We start from the raw sequence: 20,992 nt of genomic DNA, 5'->3' as shown, positions 1-20,992 counted from the left end.
GCATACAGATCTAAATTAGTATTTGGCATTGCTTTAAGTGAGGGCTTGGACAAGATGGCCTTCAGAGATTACTTCAAACCTAGGTTATTCTGTGATATAGTGGAATTTGTGAACAAAAATATGACAGAGAAGAATGGTTGATATTCACATTCAGAATGAGCAGTTGTAGTAGGGATGCATTGGTATTTGAAAATCTTTCTTTATGGGTTGAAAAGAGGTCAATGGCCTGTGTTGTTATATACAAAAATAGATTCATCTATTATTTCATTGTCAAAAAACCAGGAAATTAGATTTCTACAAAAGTAATCCTTGTACTTTTGTACAAAGTAGTTTATCTGGTTTTAAGAGGTGGCATTTATTGACTTGAAAAGAATTTCCATTATGGAAAGACTGAAAAAGATTCCTTCATAAAATTCAGTACGTGGGGAGCAGCTGGCTGATCTTTCCTATTCTAATGCTTTGCTATTTTTTTTCCTAATGCTGAATTCATTGAAGACTATGGTCTTTGAGTATACATGTGCTCTCTTTCATGGCTATTATTTTTGGTGGATGAAAGCAAGTATGTGTTATTTTCTGTAGGGCTAACCTGCCAGCACGTGAGCCAAGCAGTGGATGTGCACCATGTGAAGAGAGCGGTGGCTCAGAGCGTGTGGTCAATCTGTGCAGAATGCCTGAAGGAGAGGCGGATGAGCGATGGTGAGCCTGTGGCGCCTTCAGACATCTGGCTGTGTCTCAAATGTGGCTCTCAGGTAAGCATGTGCACTCAGTTTGCAGAGGTGGCATTCCTAAAGGATACCACTGTTGTGGATCCTTGTGTTTGGCATCTCATTACCTCCAGAGGAACAGTGTGACGTAAGTGCTTAGTTCCGAGAGTCCTTGCTTCAGCTTCCTCGCGAAGTGGGATGTGACCTTACCTTCCTATCTTGTTTTTTGGCAGTGTTTAGGGTTAGCTTTGTGTGTCACAGTGTGGTGTGGCCTCACAATTAGTGATGGTTCTGCCTTTTCTCTGTTCTTATCTGTATCCTCTTGCCACTTACAGACGATTGGCTATGGGAATTGTGTGGCTGCGAAATGCATCCGTTCAGCTGGCTCCTCTGGCAGAAGTTCCCATAAATAGGAATGAATGAAAAACCAAACATGTATACTGCTGAATGAGCTTGTGCTGTGAAGACTCAATTCCTAGATTTGATTGAAACCAGAAAGGGAGAAAGGACTGTGCTGGAGTAAGAATGCTGCTCCTGTGGCAACTAGCCATTAGATTGGATCAGTTATAATGTCAAATCATGGCCTCAGAGTTTAAAATGGCAGGTCCTGATCCCAAGGGCTTTCACAGATTTCTGCCCTGGGAGTGATGTAAAGAAAAAATTCAGTTTATGGACAGTGTGAGGCTTGGTTCAGCAAGTAATTTCCTGAACAGAGTATTTCACAATTTTCTTGGGATTTCAGTAGGTTTTACTATAGAAAACTACTTTGAGTAGGTTTTACTATAGAAGCCATCTCCTACCAGTATAATATGAACATATTTGGTTTTGCAAAGAAACATGCTGTTCACAGGGTTCAGAAGATAGTTAACTAGATCTGAGGAGGACTCATACATCTTGTTTGAAAAATTTCCATTAAGGAGAGCTTTTAAAAGGAGTTAATTCTGTATGCTTCTTCATGATCATGCTGTTAACGCTATCTAAAACTCATGCCTATTCAGAGATTCAGTCCTGAATCTAAGTCCCACTCTGTTCACACTTGAACAATTGCAAATGCCTTCTCTCAAAATTGCTGTAGATAAATGGTGGGTTCTGAGCAGCTTTGTAGTACAAAGCACTTTATGTACTTTTTTCATTTGCCATCTGGAATGCCTTTGACGTTCTTGAGCAGTGAGGGCTACCTGTGCTGTCCCCTTCCTTGATATTCTGTGGACCAAATATGCTACATAGTTGTTTCATTCATAATTACTAGAGCATTCTTGCTTTTGTGAATGGTATAATTTTTTGTCTGTAGAACAAACTTAATAAATCTCTATATTGTTAAGTGATTTTTCCAAGTAGAAAAGATGAGAATGTTAAATTCTCTCAATCCTTACAATTGCTAAATAAGGAGGACAGAATAGCTTCTTGTCTAGTTTTGAAAAATGGAGTTTTTGTAGTTTTTTACTAATGATGTAGTTTTTTCCTGCTTCCTTCCCCCCCCCCCCTTACTGGGTTGATGTGTCCATTTTTAGGGATGTAGTAAGAATTCGGAAGGCCAGCATTCTCTGAAACACTTCCAAACTGCACGCACAGAACCTCATTGCATCGTTATCAACCTCAGCACATGGATCATATGGTAAGAGTCAGTATGCAGGTGTTTCTGTGTGCCTTTACATAAGGACTTAACTTAAAGCATTGTCTTCTCAGGATAAAGGATGATGCTGACAGATAAAATTAATGCTTTCTATAGAAGAAAGGTAGGCTTTTTGGAGGCAGTATGTGTTTGTCCTTTGTATTCTCTGAAATTATTTAAATCTGTAAGGACCACAATGAATTGGGACTGATCTATAGAGGAGCATACATGAGATGAAGGAATTCAATTTTGTTCCATTTTTTAGTGTGAAAAATTGAAACTGAGAGCTTAAGTAATTTGTGTAAGGCTGTTTGGGAGGTTTGCTAGAGCTGGGATGTGCATGCAGAAAGCCCTGAATTCCAGTTTGTTTCTTCTTTCGTTTAGGTGTTATGAATGTGATGAAGAGCTGTCAACGCATTGCAACAAAAAGGTTCTGGCTCAGATAGTTGATTTCCTTCAAAAACATGGTGCCAGGGCTGAACCAAGTAAGTTTGCACAAATAGTTTTGTCTGAAGACACCTGTAACATACTGTCTCTAAAAATATGCATTTCAGATTTTGAGTCATGTTAAAAATGCAAATGAAAAATTGTGTACAATGTGACCATGATGTAATTCATAATTGGAAATCTACTTGGGGAAGTAATGCCTGTCGAAACATAGTGTCACTTTTTTTCTCCAGTGTGATTATATTTTTAAAATATTTTGGGCACTGTAGGACAGTTTTTCAAAATTCTGTCTCTAACAAAGAAAGCTTACCATAGAGGAGTTGTTACCTTAAATAAGATAAGGCCATATAAATGAATACATTAATGCATAAAAATATATTGAAGTGTACACTATACATTCACTATAAAATAATTTAATTTTCTTGGCATGGATGTATCACAGCTTAAATTTGTCAGATTTAAACTTGTTCTCCACAGTTAGCTAGATTTGTGTAAGTGGATTGTCTAGTACTCTGCTGTTGGATGTCTTGTCCATTTTTGCTATTTGGTTTTAATTGGTAGAATGTTAATTTCTATTAAAATATAATAGTATTAAATTATTTTCTTTTATTAGGAGCATACTATACCTTCTCAATATATGTGATAGTTGATAGAACTTTGTATGTGTGGCCCTCGCTGTCTACTCTTGATAATGCTGATGTTATTCATCCCTGCTGTAACACATGTGGCAGCATTTTGGCTTGTGACTTAAGAGAGTGCATTGAATTCCACATTTGCTTCTCAAAACACACATTGAGTAAGCTTTTAAAACAATTGGTTGCATCTTTTAACAGAGATAATCAACCATTTTGAAGTAAGAAAGGAGAATAGTTGCCTTATAGAATTACACTAAGTATTCTAGCTGCATGTGCAGCTGGTAAATCCTACCAGTTTTAAGAGATGTTACATATTTCTTGAGGGAAAAAATGATGGGCTGCTTAAAAATACAAAATTTTGTTCTAGTCACAGGTTGTATATTCAATTTTTAATTTTAATAAATTGATATATTGCTACCTTTTGCATCTTTTTTTCTTGGAGCAGTGAAAATACAACATGTGATTTCACTTCTGTTCACAGCTTTTGTTTCAAATTTATGTGTAATTAATGAATGTTGCAGCTTTCTTGCAGATGAAAATGCTGTGGTGGTTTTATTTCACTTAATGTAATGAAAACCATTTTATTCCATTATTGTACTGCTGGATAAGACTTTCTTTGTGATACAACTCTGTGCCTTATGGTTTAGACTCTTAATTTGTGAAACTTCAGAACATCTAATGCTTTCAGATTAAGAAGTTTAGAAGTTTTCTGTGAAATGTCTTAAATTAAGCAACTAAAATTCCAGACTAACTCAGGAAAACTAAGTGTATTTATAGCAGAGCAGGGCAGCATATGTTTCTGCTGTATATTCATGTTTAATCTTGATAGTCTATTTTGAAAATGCTTGCATTTCATGTAAATGTTTGCTGATATAACTGGAAACTTCCCTGTAACTGGAACCAAAATTGTATTTTTTTTTTGTTTAGGGCTTAGGCATAGCCTTGCAGGTGTCTGCCTTGGCAGCAAGTGGTCTGAGCATGCCAGGGTCACTCCTGCAGGGCAGTTGTGTCTCCTACATTCTGGGAAGGGGTTGAGGCTCAAGTGCAGGCTTGAATTCATGCATAAAGCATGTATGTGTGTACTTCCAGTGATGTTTTAAAGGTGAAAGTCTGTGACCCTCTCCACTCTGTGTTGAGCAGTTTGGATTGCATTCCCGAAAGCTCTGGGAACGTTGGCCCAAAGATGATTTGTTGGGTTTTCCTGAGTGGCGAGGAAAAGGCAGAAAAGCTCTTTGCCTGGGACTGTCTGTTGCTTTAGGCCAGGCTCCTTGCTGGAAGAGGCTGGAAAATAGCCATGCATTCATAACTGTCTGGTGTGCAGGACAGGGAACTCCTGACCAGAATTGGCACTCCTGGTTCATTTTAATAAATGACAGACTTGGTACTTCCCCTACAGAAATGTGTCTAAAGGTTTTTTTTCTTTTCTTTAAATTAGATTACTTTTAGGGATTCTGAAAAAATAAAATCTGAAATTGAAATGTAATTCATGCTTTTGTCCAGAACACAAAAGGACATGATGTATTACTGTGAAAATTAAATCTACTTTTGTTTTGGTTTAATTTCTTTTACTGTAACATTTTATTTCATGTTCCACTGATATTTTCAGTGTAACTATCATTCTTTAAATTATTAGGTGGTGTAGACTTAAAAAATTTATTTTGTATATTCACACCTTAAAAACATAAGCTAATTTTAAAATAATGAAAAATAACTTGTGAGAAGTAGTGTAAAACTAACAATAAATTCATATTTCTCACTTAAAAATCAATCTTGTACTTTTTTTCCCCATTGCTTTTCAATTTCTTTCTAAAAAAGTAGTCAAAGTGAAGACAGTTCTCATAGCAGAATGTGGCATTGTAACAAAAATTCATCTTATGTCTGTATTTCTTTTTGTTGTAACAACTGGTTGGCATGGTACATCATTAAAATTCAAATAGCATTGTGTAGAAATTTCTGTAGAAATGCAGTATCAACATGGATTAAGTAGCAAATGAGGGCTGCTAGGATTTTTTTTTTTCAGTTCTCAAAAGTGCAGGATTCGTTTAAAGATAAAATGATCAGTTGAAACATGTGAGAGAGGGTTATATAGATTTCCTAATTAATGCATCTTGCAAAATAAACAAAAGCAAAATGCTTGTCATTTGGTACTAATGTGGTGGAATAGTGTGGCAGCAGGATCCTTGCTTTTCATTTGGTCTCTCATAAAGATTCAACTTCACTTCAGCTGTAAAAATGTGCAAATTACATTACTACTACATGACTGACTTTTGTAATTACATTAAGCGATTGAGATAAATCCCAGTGCTGGGTTCCCAAAAGAATGCTTGCAGCTGTGTGATTTTCACATCTGATCCTATGGTTTGTTGTACCCAGCAATGCCTGCTCTTTTCTTTTTTTTCCCCCTTTTTTTTTTTTAAGGAGTCTGTTTGGTTAAGAGGTCATGTTGGGCACAAGCTGGAAGAAGAAAGCAAGATTGCTTTCTAGGGTGTACCACCCAGAAATTTGTTTTGTGGAGAAGGTTAGCAGGCCGTGATGATTTCCACAGAAAGGCAGGTGCAGTATTGTCCGTGTGGCACACTTGTGAGCTTCACATGGACATAATGCACATGTAGTACACAGGAACCATGCTGAGACATTGCAATCTGTGTGTCTGCTCATTTACTGGAGAAAACAAATCGTTTTGCAGTCTTAAAAGTGAATCTTATGCATATTTGCCTTTACAAAAGCCAAACTATATGTTGGTGGAAGCATATGATTGCATACTTTTTCTAGAGCAGTTAATTAAATTGGTTTGTGTGGCAATAGAATGGGAAGGAAGAAGATATATTCTCGAATTCTGAAGTTAAATTTATTGTTGGGAGGGGCAAGCAGAGGAATGAGGTTTTGCTAGTAAGTTCAGCTTCCTGGATTTGCCAATAAGTGAAAATTAGAAACTTGATTTTTTTTTTGATGGCTGAAACTGATGTATAAAAATAGATATAATTTTACAGTACACGTGAGAGTTGCAGACTCCTATGGAAAAACAGGTAGTGTGACAAATAGCTTTACAGATTTGCATTCTGCTGTGGATATTAGCAATCGACAAAGGATCATATTGAAAAAAAATAGTATTCTTTCTTAAGTGACTTTTACTACATGTAGTTTGGAGTCATAGAAGACCATTCTATCTACTTAAAATTAACTAGCAAAATAAAACAGATTATGTTGATTCTCTGAATATGAAATACACTTTAGCAAAACGACATTTCTGTTATTGGTCAGACATTTTCTTTCATATTTGCTTACTTGCTAGTAAGCTCATTGTAAAGGAATGAAAACTTGAGTCATTGACAAAAATTTTTTAGGCATTCTGTCATATTTAACCACAAATTCTTACCTTTCCTGTCCATGTACTTATTTACTTCTGAGGTGTAACTAACACAAGTCATCTGAGAATAGAGGATGAAAAGCAGTCCTTGAATAGGTTGCTCTGCCACGCTGTGCAGATGTCTTTTCTAGCTTGTAACATTGTGGCAAGACTCATAAAATATAATTTCAGTTTATAATCTCTGATTTAGTAGCAAATTAACATTGCTAGAGAAATTGGGCTTTTAAAATGTAAAGGTAGTGATCATTTCAGACGAAAACCAGGCTGTTTTTCTTAACGTTGGATTCTCATTATTGTACAGTGTTGAAAAAAAAATCTAAATTTTTTAGATAAAAAAGGAGTGCCAGACAATTTAGTAGCATTTTGTAGTACAGCATGATGAGAACTTGGTAAAAGAAAGTCTATTAACCTTGCTTTTACTGTGAAGACCTTCAGCTGAAGTACCAGAGTTGTATTCAATAGGAAAGGCTTGACCTTGGAATAAAAGTACGTATTCCTGGAACCATTATTTTTAATTAAAAAAAAAGTTGCATTGAAAAGATGAGCAAAAGTGCTTACACCCCTGGCTGAAAAAAAATTGATGTCATTTATCTTCTTGCTTGCATACCATCTGCAGCCCCAGGCACAGCTCAGTTTCAGCAAAGGTGGTACAGAAGTCCATGTGCATTGCAAATGTTTGAAATGCTGGCAAAATAAATTGATAGGGAACCCACAGTGAGTTTCCTTTTGCAGGCAGATGTGTCAGCACCGTGTGTGTTTGTACTCCTGGTGCAGTAAGTGGCTCTGCTTTGTGGAATGAATCGTTGTCCGTGCTAATGTTTGGCTTAGGAACCTCAGTCACTGCCCATGAGGCTGGTGCTGAGCGGCTGTGGGACAAAGCAATGTTCCCTGGCTGCAGAGAGCTTATGGGACAGGAGCACAGGTGAGTGGAGCAGGCACAAAGAAAGTTGAAGAAAAGGGTGCTTTGGAATCAAGAGCTGTAGCAGAGGAGGAGCTTCTGCTGCCCTTCTTCGCAGGGCTGTGGTGGAAAGGGCTTTCTAGGCTTCCTGGGGGAGAGCAGGGTGATGTTGGGAAGCTTTGCTAAGTGTGAGGCTGTGTCTGTGTGTACAGAGGCAGCTGTCTGAGAGTTGGAGGTGGATGTCATGGTGGGAGCAGAGGCAGGCACTGACCTGGTGCCTCTGGAGAGGTGGTCAGTAGGGTGTGATGGTCTGGATGGAGCTAAGCAATGGGTTTTGGCAGAATGCTCAAGAAGAGTGTCCCTGCAGCCAGATACACTTTGTCAAAGGAAGAGAAAGTTCTGATGATCAAGGCACAACTTAGGTGAGAATTTTCCTTGTATAGCTGCATCAGAAAGGTCACCTCTGCAGCAAAACAGCAGAAAGAGTCTGATTCAGCATAGTCTGAATGTGAGTCCCAGGCAGAGTGGGATGCTCTGTCCCTGCTGTGGACAGACTGGCCTGCCTGGAGCTGAAGTCCACACTACCTGAAAAAGGCAGAGAGCTTAAGGGTCACCATGTCAATTCTCTACAAGATGGGTTAACTAACGACAGAAGTCTGTCTGAATTTAATTACTTCTGTGCTTTTCACCCGTCTGTCTCTCTTTAATGTTAAGAAGGTCCTTCATGACAAATATTACTGCATGTGGACAAATGACTTGGACTACTTCTTTTATTCTGTTAGGCCAGGAGCTGAAGGTCCTTGTGGGCAGCAGCAGATGACAGCCATTTTGATGGAATCCTTCAGCTGGGATCCTTGTGTATATGCTGGCTTAAAAGTCACTTTTCATACCCAAAAGCACGCCCGTTAAATTACAGGATTGCAAGATTGAGTCGGCAAGGGTCCATGAAACAGTTGTTCAGTGCAAATTCACTTTAAAAAATTACATACTAGCTTTTTGATTAATAACATGCTTGTAGCCTTGGGTTAATCTTGCAGGAGAACCCTCCAGCCCCAGTCTGTAGAAGTATTAGCTATCACAGTCATTACCAGCATGTTCTATTAAAACTGACCAAGTCTTCACATGTCAAGTAAACATTCAGCTTCAGGCCTGTCTGTCATTTATCACTGAGCCGGGGACATTGAGCAGAGCTAAATTAAAAACGGCTGTACCTCCTCTGGCTCTGTGTATGTACTTAAAAATACGTGTGTTATAAGCAAGGCAGCGGATAATGTTTGTAATGGCAAAGCAGCACTTTTCTGTCAGGACTTTTTCACAGATACAAAAACCAATAAAATGTCACGTGGATTGTGTTTTTAAAATTATTAAAAAATCAAGAGGCAGTAATTAAAACCTGAAGGAAAGGAGGTTCCTAACTTTGATACCAACATCCAGGCATTTTTCCTATTTCCTATTATTTCTTATCCCGATATTAATTATCCAGCTTTGTGGCAATCGGATGTCTGGTTCTCATTTATTGTGTTTTTTAATTGCATATTCATCCAGCTCTTATCACAAAGCTGCATGCTTTGGCTTTGTTTTCCCTCCCTTAAATAATTTATATGTAAGGTTCAGCAAATGGAACCTTGCTACTTGTGTGAAGCTGCCATTTAACCATGAAGTGAAATGCTTTTATTGAGTTTGCCCTGCAGATATGGTCCGCTGTGGCAGTGCTGTCCATATTTGGTGGCTGTGCAAGGAGAGCCAGGTGGTGCTGCAAAGCATAGCACAGTGAAGCGTGGACAGATCTAGGTTTGACATTTGTCATCCTGTACAGCTAAAGGGAAGAGAAAAATCTGCTTTTCCATATGCTTATGCTTTAATTTTTGCCTGCAGTTTTGTCCAGATGGCCCTGTGAACATTGTTTACTTTAAGATGCTGTCCCAGATGTTTTTGAATGCCGATGGATAAATGCAACAACTGTGGTATACTAATACACAAATTATTTCCACAATTTTGGCTTTTTTTTCTATAATTTTTTTTTTTCTCTTTTTAACCATCTCTTTTCCCCAGCACTACTCTGGTTAGCCCTCTTCTCTGAGGGGAAAACATCTCCAGATATAATATTAAACTTCTGAGAGAGAGAAGTGCCTTTGAGTTGCAGATATTTGGAGCTTCCATTCCCATGCTGTGGTTGTTCTGGAGCTCTGTGCGTGGAAGAGCCTCAGATACTGTAGCATCCCCCTTCTAAGCATGCCAGTTAAAAGGTGTTGCTTCATGTAGCCCTTAAAACAGTGCGTGTTTCAGGGTATGAGCAGCTCGCTTGTTGTTTGTTATGTTCAAAACCACTTTGTCTGCTTTTTCAAGGAGAACTCTGTCTTTTACTTTGCCCTTGTACTGTCTTAATTTTCCACCTGAGTGGAAAGGAGAGTAATTTAAAGCTGTGTAAGCACTGTTAACAAGAACATTTAAAAATGTTTTTAAACAGCAAAGCACCTCTAACTCTGTTTTGAAAAACTCTGATACAATTTGGAAGAACAGTTGTGCCTTGATGGCACTGTAGGGTGCAGGCAGACTGCGTCAGAAGCTTGTTGCCAGATACAATAGATATTTTAATGACTTCTTTTTTATTTAATTATTTTTTTTTTTCATTTTCTAAGCAAGAAGGTATTTAGGAGTGTACATAAAAGAACCTTTTGGCATGAGAATTTCATTAACGTAAATAGGTCTGTTAGTTATTTCTCAAGAACACTTTAATGAGACTTCAATGTGAAACTCATTAGAACAAATACATGAATTCATATGTCAAGACAGAGATTGTAGCATCACAGTTCTTGGCATCTATTAAGTCCATAACTCGTTTACATTGACGTGCATTGTTAATCAATATTTAAGACACTGCAGATGTCAGTAATGTTCACATTTAGTCCTGCAACCATGACAATATGAAAGTTGCTAGTAGAATTCCAGGCTAAATATTGTTATCTCAAGTCTTTCCATTACCTCTAGGCTACAAGTTAATGACTGTCTAACTTTGCTGCCCCTCATCTATTTAAATAATAAGGGAAACAGGGAATTATGTGGATGTTATAGTATAGTTTTATCAATTTTTTGTTACTTGAAATTAAAACACTAGCATCGTATGTATGTGGATTGCATTAATAATTCCTCAGGCTGTGACAAAGGGAGGTGATTTGAGGAGCAAATGTAGGGATAATGAGTCCAGTTGGGCTGTTGACAAGGCAGTTGGAATGGAGCACTATAGTTGATAAAGACTTGCAGGGTTCAGTGGTAACTTTGGGCTGCCTCCTTTCAAGTGCACCAAAAAGCAGCCTTTGGGTGGTGTTTCTGATGTGTCTAATGAACATATATCTTTGCTGTCTATTGTTAATAAACAAACTCATTTTACTTTATTATTGCTTGTGTAATTGTGGAAGTCTTATAGGATGGTACGATTATTATGGAAGGTTTTATTGGATATATGTGGTTGTTGAGGGCATTTTTTTACCCCCCAGGGCTTTATCTGTTGGTGCCTGTTTTTTTGGGTTTTTGGTGTTTTTAAGTCTGCACATAGCAGACAATTAGTATACAGTATAGAGTATTACCAAGGTATCTTCCATATATGTTAAAGTTAATGGACATAGTTATGGAAGGACTTCATTGATTAAACTATGCAGTTATGTCATCATATTAATCTATAATTTAATTATAGGTTCATCAAAAATCATACGTCTTCGTGAAGAAAACAGTGAAACAAGTGAAATACTGAAAGGAAAAAGCTCTGGTAATGGTGCATCAGTTCCAGTTAAAGGAATAAATAATTTAGGAAATACCTGCTTTTTTAATGCTGTCATGCAGGTAAGATGGAAATATCATACCACTTAATCTTAACAGATTTCAGAAATACTAACTCTGTATAATCTATGGGCTTCTGAAAAGGTTTTGAGTATTACAAATCTTCATTCTACTTTCTGAAAGTCCTTTTCAAATTCTTTTTGCTTCTTGCTAGCCAAAGATTGTTTCTTGTTATAATAAAAAAGAATTCCTGGATCAGTAGCATTTTGGACAGTAATGAAACAAGTGAAAATGCCAAGTGTTTTACACACTGCGTATGTGTGTGGGTTGTACTGTAGCATATGGTTTTATTTGAAGTTCAGCATTATCAGTCATGACTAATGCAGGGTACCTACCATACTGGTGATGTGATAGTGGTATTGTGTGCATAAGGTGAATGTCTGCACTATTCATTGGTGTGATTTTAAACCCCTACAATGGATGCAGTTATAAAATTACTTTTATTGATTATATTTTTTTTGGACTATATTCTGAAAATTCATTCAAAGGAATGAGCTATACTAATACACATCTATTGATATTTAGTGTACAACCAATCCGACATCCTCAAAAAAAGCAGTGGCCTTATTGGTTTTATATTGCACCATCCTGTTGCTTATCAGCTGAGCAGAGATATCTCTATGTCTGCAGACAGGATTGAACAAGTGAAAGAAAGCTGCTACAAAAGTGTTCTGCACTGGCACACCTCACCTTTATGTGAGTGTGTTTATGGTGTTGATTACAAAACTCGTCAAACAGATAATAGAACTGCAAATTGTTATCTGTCCATACTTAGGACATCATAGAAACCTAAGTTATCTGCTGTCAGAGTTGACCAAAAATAAAGAAAAAAGGCTGAGATATATTCAGCTGGTTTCTCTCCTAAATTCAGAGAGGTAATATTCATTGTGCCAAAGCCTTTGTGCTTCATGGGTCATGATGAGAGCGACTGCAGAGTTTAAAAGAGGCAAATGGTTTCTGATAATGTCCTCATCTTAAAAAAAAAAAAAAAAGAATCTTGTTGTTCAATGTAAATAGCAAAGTTATTTTTGAAATTACAGAAAAAGAAATAAATACAATTTTAGAAACAGGTCAGTGTTTTTTTTAGTTCTCTTTCTAGTGGTCAGATCTAAACCTCAGTTACACATTATGAAGTGTATCTGGTTTGGTCTATCCCTGAATCTAAAGAAACTGTAATTGAACAATCAGCATGTTTCTCATGGTTTGTTGTTTGTTTTTTTTCCTTAAGAACTTGGCACAGACTCACGTACTAAATGAACTGATGTATGAGATAAAGGAGAAAGGAACAAAGTTAAAAATCTGTCATACTTCAGATTCTCAACTGGTAAGTATGCACTAAGAAATACAAATTTGGGAACACGTGGGAGGAAGCTGGAGGACAGGAAGGCATTAAAGGCACACTGTTACTCTCCCATTTCTTTTGCATTTTAATTGTTAGCAGGTTTATATTACTGATCATGAGAACTGATTTCTTTTGCAAAAATCATTGCTCAACCCTGGAGAAGGAGGAAGAATTACTTCAGTTCACATTTTGTGATATTGAAGTATCAAATAATGATAAGGAGGAGCAGCTGGTTTATTTCTATTTGCAGTTTAATTTCTTCAGTATCAACATATGATACAGAAAATAGTCTGTTTGGCTCTAGAAAGTGTCCATGAAGTATTTTATTCCAGTCCATCCCAGCCCTTCATTGATAAGGCCTGTGAAGTTTATTACATGTTTCACAGGCTAGGGGATTAAAATGAGAGAGGCGAAATTTCAGTGAGGAACAAGTTTCTTGTCTTCAAGCTCCTTGCAGGCATATGGGAAAGTGTCTCCTATGGCTATTATCCAAAGAATATTCTGCTTTTCTGGTCATGTCTTAGGGACTTGGGGTTTCATCATATGTTGTTGGCAATAAAGATAATACTCCTTTCCCTCTGCTAGCTGAAGCAAACAGTATACAGAGGATTTTTTCTTAGTTTTTTTCCTTTTTTTCTTGCTGTTTGCTGTGAGCTTTCTGGTAGCAGTGAGGGTAGAGGAATGGTATTCTGCTTCAGATACCTCTGAAATGATGATGATTTCACTGTGTTGCTGTAGGTGATGTTCATAGCTTCTTCAGGCGAGAACAGTGTGAAATTCACTGCATTGCTATCTTTATTTCCTCCAGTGGCAGTTCTGAGCAGCAACATGTTTCACAAAGTTACCCTGAGCCACAACAGAGGTCTGGAGCTTGTTTTTGCCTGAAGGCTTAGCAAGCCAGTGGGGTGTTGGCTTATGCTTGATGTGTAACTTGCACAGCCATAAGGTTGAAAGATTTTTATTTTTTTTTTTGTTTCATGACAGTGCTTAAAATGTAAATAAGGTCTTTGGACTGTGTTTTCTGGTCATTGTATGCCAGTGCAAAATAAGAGGGCTGCAGTAGTCTAATTATTACTAGTGTAGAAGCCTGCAGCTTCTTGCTTGGGAAGGGGCCTTTTCCCACCTTTTGATAGTGCATATAAAGCAAATACTTTATTTCTATGTGTATCCATAGTGCTTATGTTTTGTGTTGATCTGCTTTCTGGACATGGCATCCTCTCCAAGTGCTTATCTGGCACTTGTAATCTGTTTTTCTGAGACTCAGGTCAGCTAGTAGGGAGCACTGCAGGCACATACAAACCTTGGAGCATGTTAGGGAAAGCTGGTGGTCTGTGGTCATTGTGGCATGTGGTGCGTAAGCAGTGTAGCACTGTCTTCTTCTTTAAAATTGGCTTGATTGGCACCTGGCTGGATCCTTCCAGACCCAGAACATGCTGGCTGGGGTGAACATCATACCAAGAGGGGCTGTACAGGATGTGCCCTGTGCCTGTCTCCCAGTGCCACAGGGTGTGTGTGGGATCTGCCATCAGCTATTGCTGTGAACCACTGCTGGTACCTTCAGAGCACCTGGTTTGTGGAGGAACAGGGTGTGTTTCCGTGGCTGTCAGATGTGTGGGAATTTCAGTGTGTGGCTCACAGATCAGAGAAGCTGGACTCTGTTCCTAAGCTTGGGTAACAGAGAGCCACTGAGCACAATCTTACTTTAGCCTACCGAGGTGGTCACCTGGGTTGTTTCTCCAGATGAATTTCAGTGCATGTGGGGGTAGGGTAAAGCAGGTAATAAAAAGGTTGTGTGTTTTTGTGAGAACCAGAATGGCTCATTGACATGCCTGTTTCCAAAGCTATCGGTTACCACCAAAAATTGTTTTGTTTTGCAACTATTACTCCTTAATTTAAGAGCAGACTTATTATTTATTTCAATCAAATGGGTGACATCAACATTTAGAAAAAAGCACCCTGGAACACTCTTAAGACTGAAAGTTACATTGCTCTTTATCACTCATCTAGTAACTTGAAAGAGGTCTTGTGTCATTACTTTTGAAATCTGATGTGTAATTTACCTTTGTTTTTGAAGGATCCTTTGGTGGTAAACCTGTCCAGCCCAGGACCTCTGACTTCAGCAATGTTCTTGTTCCTTCACAGCATGAGGGAGGCTGGAAAAGGTCCTCTGTCTCCAAAAGTGCTGTTCAGCCAGCTTTGTCAAAAGTATGTATTGTGTCCTCAAGCTCATCTTTCACTTATTTTTTTAAATTTTAGTTTCCAGTGATGTGTTTTTAAGTGTGCAATGTCTATTGTACTTTTTTAAAAAAAACACTTAGATTTTTACCAGGCAGTCCAGAAAACAGCTTCTTCATGTTTTGATGTTGAAGGACTCCTTGTTGCACTCCAGAGTTTTACCTGCTCTTCCCATAATGTATGGCCCAGTTCATAACCATGGCATGCAACAGGCTTTGAACTGAGTGTGAGGGAGCAGAAGAGGGCATGGTAATACTGAAGAAAATAGGACTACAAAATAGGACTACCTTCCGGGTTTTGTTGTTTGCTAGCATAAAGCTGTGCTAACACTACAAAGTAGTGAACAAAGTAGCACAAAGTGTGTGTAGGTATTTTGTAAAAAAAAATAAGATTTTAAATGGGAATCTCTGCTATGATGTCCAACCTTGGCATCAATTCAAAATTAAAAAGGGTCTAACAAGTAAGGACTTGAAGCAGTACTGAAATGGCATACGGCTCCAGATTGTAAAGAGCTTAAAAGCCCTAAAGAAACTCCTGTTTGTTGGTGTGGAAAATGTTTACAGTGGTGCTTTGTAGGTACTTTCAATTATGATGCGAACAATCTTGCTTTTTAAAACACCTGTAGAAGACCTACTTAAAAGTTGATACAAATATTTAATTATTGACTTAATAGTAACAGAATCTGTAGAAGCATAGTAACTGGAGGATGGTGTATATGAATTTCATATTTAAAAAAGAATAATGTTGTATGATAATTTATTTTATACAGTATTATTCTATGGAACTTTAAGCATACTGCAGCACAAGAGTTAGGCAGAAAGTTGCAGCCTTCTATCATGGAGTTCCAGGACAACCTTACTGAGCAGGAATGGATTTAAAATATGGTAGAAAGAAACAAAAGCTTTTAGAATAGAGCAGGGACAATTTACTTCTGTAAAGAAATAAGTCATTGCCTTTCCTTTATCCTCAAAATTCACCTTCAGAAATCTAATATTGTATTTTTTCTATTGTACTTGTCTTCCTTTTGATTCTTTTGATCTGTAAAAGGAAATGAGTGTTACCTTACACATTTTTGAATCAAACAGCAATATTCTTTGTTTAGCATTATCTACCTGGAAGAAAAATATATAGGAAGGAAAACTATTTTGTTTTCTTGCTTATCCTTGTGTTTCAAAGCTGTCTCAAAAATGTGAGTGTAAGAATTAAAGTTGGCTGAGAAATGGAAGGAAAATTATTAAATAACAATGGTAGTTTTTTCCCAGTGAGTATTAAGGATTGAAGTGAAGAAATGATGTAAAACATGTTTTGAAGCCCATTATAGCAAATTCATTGTGAAATAATCACAATGCAGTGCACTTCAGATGGCATGGTAATTTTAGAAGTAACAGGTATTTTGTTTCTGCTCTATGTGGATTTGTGTAGACATCAAGTGATGTTAGTATTAAATCTCAGCTATCTAGTTGTTCTTTTTTTTGTTGTCTTTTGATCATTAAGATGTGCATACACTTAAACGGCAGCTAAAATGGAAGCATTTTAAATGTAGTCAGCAGACTTTTGCTGCTCAGCCATGTATCTGCCAGGTCCTACCTCTTGCCTTCATCCCTACTTCTTACTTTTGTTACTTTTATTATCTTTGCCACTTAGATACAAGTCCTTTACTAGCTCTGCTATCAACAAACAACTAAAGTGTCAGCCACATCCTGTTAGTGAGAAGTTAGATGTTATGGGGCAGTAAGGTGCTGGACAGGTATGACAGAAGGTTTTGGTCTTTGGATTGTTTTCTCATTGTTGGTGACACAAGCAAGAAAGGGAGGGTTTCAGAAAATTCAGCAGTGTGCACTGGTAAAAGTAGGAGAATGGGAAATCTTTATCTTTGCAAACTGAATACATGTATTATTTATTAGCTTTAACAGTATGAATGCAATGTTCTGTCATGCCATTTTTACAAAGCCTTTTTATTTTTTTTAAAGTTGACATTCTGTTTTTCATCAAAGTTGAAATACAAGAGAGAGAAGGGCAATATTGCAGGAGTTTCAGCTAGGAAGAAGTCTGTGTTACTGCAGTGTTCTCTGTAAAACTGCTTCTTGAATGCTGCCAAGAGGTTGTGCTAATGAAGTAATCCCAGAGGCGGGTACTAGTTGTGGTCTTCATGCTGCTTTAGCACAAACTCTTTTTATTCAACAAGCAAAGTTCAGACAACAACTTTCCTAAAGAGATGACAGGATGAATATGTAAAAGGAAGAACAGGAAGAACTACACTGACACAAGTATCTGGGAGAAGGACCTGGGGAAGGGCATTACTATTCTGATAGTAATGTTTTGGGTTTATATATATTACATGAAAGTTTGCTGACTCCAGTTGCAACCTCTTTTTTTTTTTTTTTAATTTTTTTAATTCATTCTTTCCCCATCACAGCTCTTTCTGTCTCAGTGCAAGTATACAGTAGATCACCATACCTTTCCTCAGTAAAGAATTTATGAAGGAGATTGTACAGATAGTATAGAATAGAAAAGGGCACAGACACTGCCTTGTTCAGCTGCAGCTCTGGCATATCCCTGAGTGGGATCCCAAAACCTGCAAGTGGATACACTTTCACTGCTCAGAAGCAGTAAGAACTGGAACAGTCATTTTCAACTGCAAACTGCTTCTTTAAGAGTCTGAGGAAATCATGGTATGAAGTTCATTATCTTGTGTATGAAAGGACATTTGTGGTGCTCTTTTTTAAAATTGAATAATAAAAGAAAAAAAATGATACCAAGTGTTAATTTTATCAAGTGGTGGAGTAGCCAGGTTGAAGAAGGGGAGAAGAAGAAAAGAAGTGGATGAGTCTTTCTATAGCAACTGTTTAGCGTCTGGTACTAATTCATCCACTGTTAATTTTGTTAGTGTTGCAGCTGTCAGATGTTTTGCGAGGACAGATTGTGAGCATAGCTACGGGGCCCTTCTGTTGGTTTTCCACTATGCTGAATATCAGGACTGCAGACTTCTGACTTATCTGGAGACTTAGTGACTAATGCAACACTGATGTATTAAGAGGACATAAATTTTATTTCCTTTATTTGTTATGACTGAATAATTTTATTGGTGGAAGAAGGCTTAGTTTTTTATGGCAAGTAAATGTTGAAGCATGTAAGTGATGAGTCCAGAAAGGAGTTACAAAATTTAGCTGCTTCAAACTTCCATTAATATTAATAGAGGTATTTTATTGCTACATTACCATGCAGGAAAAAATACTTCCCTAACAAAGATTTTATTGGTGTTCACAAAATCTACACGGGTCTTCCTTCTCCAAAGATATTCATCCTTCCTTCTCATGTGCAGAAAGCAGAACTGAAGGCAGAGGTGGGACTGGCAGAATGGAAGTCATGTGTGGTTAGGACTGTTGATATTAACAGAACAATAGCTTTGGAGGGGAGACCTGAACAATTACGTGTTTATCACTTTTGAGAGGAAATGCTAAGGAAAGCTGAGGTAATGTTATACAAGATATAAGAGATCAAGGAAACAGGATTTATTTCATTAGTTAAGGAGTCTTTTTGAGCCATTTCTTTTGAAATAATTTTCTTTTGAAATAATACTGCTTAAGAAAAAATATCTTCTTAGAAAAGATTTTTTGCCTACTTATTTTCCCCATTTGACTTTTACCATTTGAGTATAATAGCAGCGGAACGCACAGTTTATGTTTCCTTGAGCAGTAGTTATGAATTATTGTGTGTCATTGTCATGCCTCCATGTGCCTTGCTGGTGGTGCTGTGTCACGTTGAGGAGCTCTGAGAGAGGAGATTACAGCTTCTCTGGGCAGCGGCAGTTGAGAGATTACATGTCTTTTTTTTTCAGCAAACTTTGTTAGAGTTTTCATAATTTTAGGAACAAGTTTATGAGTGCAAAGTAGACAATTTGCATGTAAAAGCGTGTGTTGGCAGCAATCATCTGCATGTGTTCTTGAGCTTTATGTTCACTTCTGCTCAGGAGGAAGACCTGTATAGCATTTTGGAGAACACACATATATATTTTCAGTGTGTGGTATTGGTTAGCTGCATAAGCAGAGCTTATAGCTAAAATGAAGAAGAAAATCAGTAATTTTATTAGGTACATTGGCAGTGTATTCTCCATTTGGGTTAACCAGAATTTAGGGAGGGGTAACAAAAATAGGAAGCTTTTATGTCAACAGGGACTTGAATATTAGGAGTTTAAGCAGGAGAGAACATGAAAAGAAGACATGACAGCAAGAGAAGACAATGAATGATAAATTATAAATTATCTGTGCTTCTTTAATTGCCCTCATAAGAGTTCAAGGAGCTGTCTGTGAAACAGAAAGGCAGTAGATTTAGAGCTGGGGGAAAAAAAAAAGAGTTTTTTAAACATTTTATAGGGCTAACCTATGGAACTAGCTGTCAGAGCAGTGTGCTGTTGGAAATCTCAGCAGGGCATAAAGGAAGAAATAGATCTGGTGCATTGCAAGAAGGTAGAGGCATCTCATTTTCCCTTTTAGGGGAAGGTGAGATGAAATAGATGGGCCAGTACCTCCAAAGGAGAGTTTACTGCTGTCTAACCATGCCCTTGAGATAGTGCAGTAGTGCCTGGTGTTATCTTTTACTTACATGTGGAGGCAAGCCCATGTTTGGTTGGGCTCCTCCCAAGCACCTCCTACCAGGCAGAACTCTGTAGTGTATGTACAGCATTAAAGGATTCCTGTGCATGTTGCCTTACGGAAAAAATCAAATAGCATCTTCTGTTTTTTGTTTCCAGGTGCTTATTGTTGTTTCTAGAGTTTTCCAAGGTATTAGGCTATCTTCTGCACAAAGATAGATCTTGAAAGGATGATTTTGGAGGAGATTTTTAATAGAGACAGTGAAAGTATGTCAGCTCTGTGCAGTATGATTGAATTACTTTAATTGTATCTCAGTCCTGCTTTTAATGCATAGCTTAATTTCTCTCAAATGAATATAATACAGGAATTAAAACTATTAGGTTTTTTTTTCTTTGAAATACTATGTTACTATGTAGTTTTTGTTATTGCAGCATTCTAGGAAGTAGATCTTCATGAAAAGTATTTCTTTAACTGACAATCGAGCAATTACAACTGGTCTCCAGATGAGCAGCGAGAGGGTAGATAAGATGTCACAGTTGTCCTTCACCACTTATGGCCATTAGCAGGAGTTCAACCTGTTCTGTCATTATCCTGCTGACACTGTACAACAGGTTGTATCGCATTGGCACTGGCTTCCATATGTCAGCACATCTGTGAGCGGTCAACTCAACCAACCATCTCCAAGTCCCCCACTTTTGCCAAGGATATTGCTTGAAGCATATTTTCAAGGAGACGAGAGCACACATCTTTTAGTTGTCAGATTTCTGTGTATCAGCATGGATTAATTCCTTTTTCTTCTCTCATACTGGTTTATAAATGTAGGAAGTTTCCAGTAAATGCATTGTAAGGTGTGAAATTCTCCCCTTTCTTCTTAGTGTTGCTTTTTTGTTTCCTCTTGTGGTTCCCCCCCAAAACAAATGCACTAATTTCAAATGTTTTCCACAGAAGATGAGATATTTAGATATTACTATATGCAACATTACATAGCATGCTTTGTACATGAATGACAGATTAGATATGTTTTAAGCAGTGTTAACAATGACATTATTTGTCAGTCCAAGTAAATGACTCAACCTTACAGGGACCCTTTACAAGTCACTTTCCCTGCCACTTCACTTTTGAAGTGGCAGCTGTTTCATTCCCATCATCCTTGTTTCCATTAAAATCAGGCATATAGATTTAGTACAGGCCCTGAGAAGCCTAATTAATCCCGTACTTGTAAATGCACTGTGTTCTAATAAAATGAAGAAAACCCAAAACAAACCAAAATTAAAAATTTCCATGGCTGAATTATTTTTTTCCTCTCTAATTTAAGCTAAAAAAGCT

At 37.5% G+C, this 20,992-nt stretch overlaps 1 protein-coding gene across 11 annotated transcripts in view; it reads left to right on the top strand.

The window, feature by feature from the left end:
• USP45 (ubiquitin specific peptidase 45) overlaps positions 1-20,992 on the top strand; it is a 48,832-nt gene that overhangs the window by 10,145 nt on the left and 17,695 nt on the right. For 9 of the 11 annotated variants that reach the window (XM_086876614.1, XM_086876610.1, XM_086876617.1 and 6 more), the window contains 6 exons: positions 580-749; positions 2,216-2,319; positions 2,701-2,801; positions 11,355-11,500; positions 12,726-12,821; positions 14,914-15,044. In XM_086876614.1, coding sequence (XP_086732740.1) covers positions 580-749; positions 2,216-2,319; positions 2,701-2,801; positions 11,355-11,500; positions 12,726-12,821; positions 14,914-15,044 — 748 coding nt within the window. The remainder of the gene's footprint in view (positions 1-579; positions 750-2,215; positions 2,320-2,700; positions 2,802-11,354; positions 11,501-12,725; positions 12,822-14,913; positions 15,045-20,992) is intronic. The other 2 variants (XM_086876616.1, XM_086876619.1) reach the window with 1 other exon arrangement.

The sequence above is a fragment of the Cyanistes caeruleus genome, chromosome 2 (genome assembly GCF_971803275.1).
Source record: "Cyanistes caeruleus chromosome 2, bCyaCae1.hap1.1, whole genome shotgun sequence".
Lineage (NCBI taxonomy): Eukaryota > Metazoa > Chordata > Aves > Passeriformes > Paridae > Cyanistes > Cyanistes caeruleus.
This window is presented reverse-complemented; position numbering and strand designations above follow the sequence as displayed.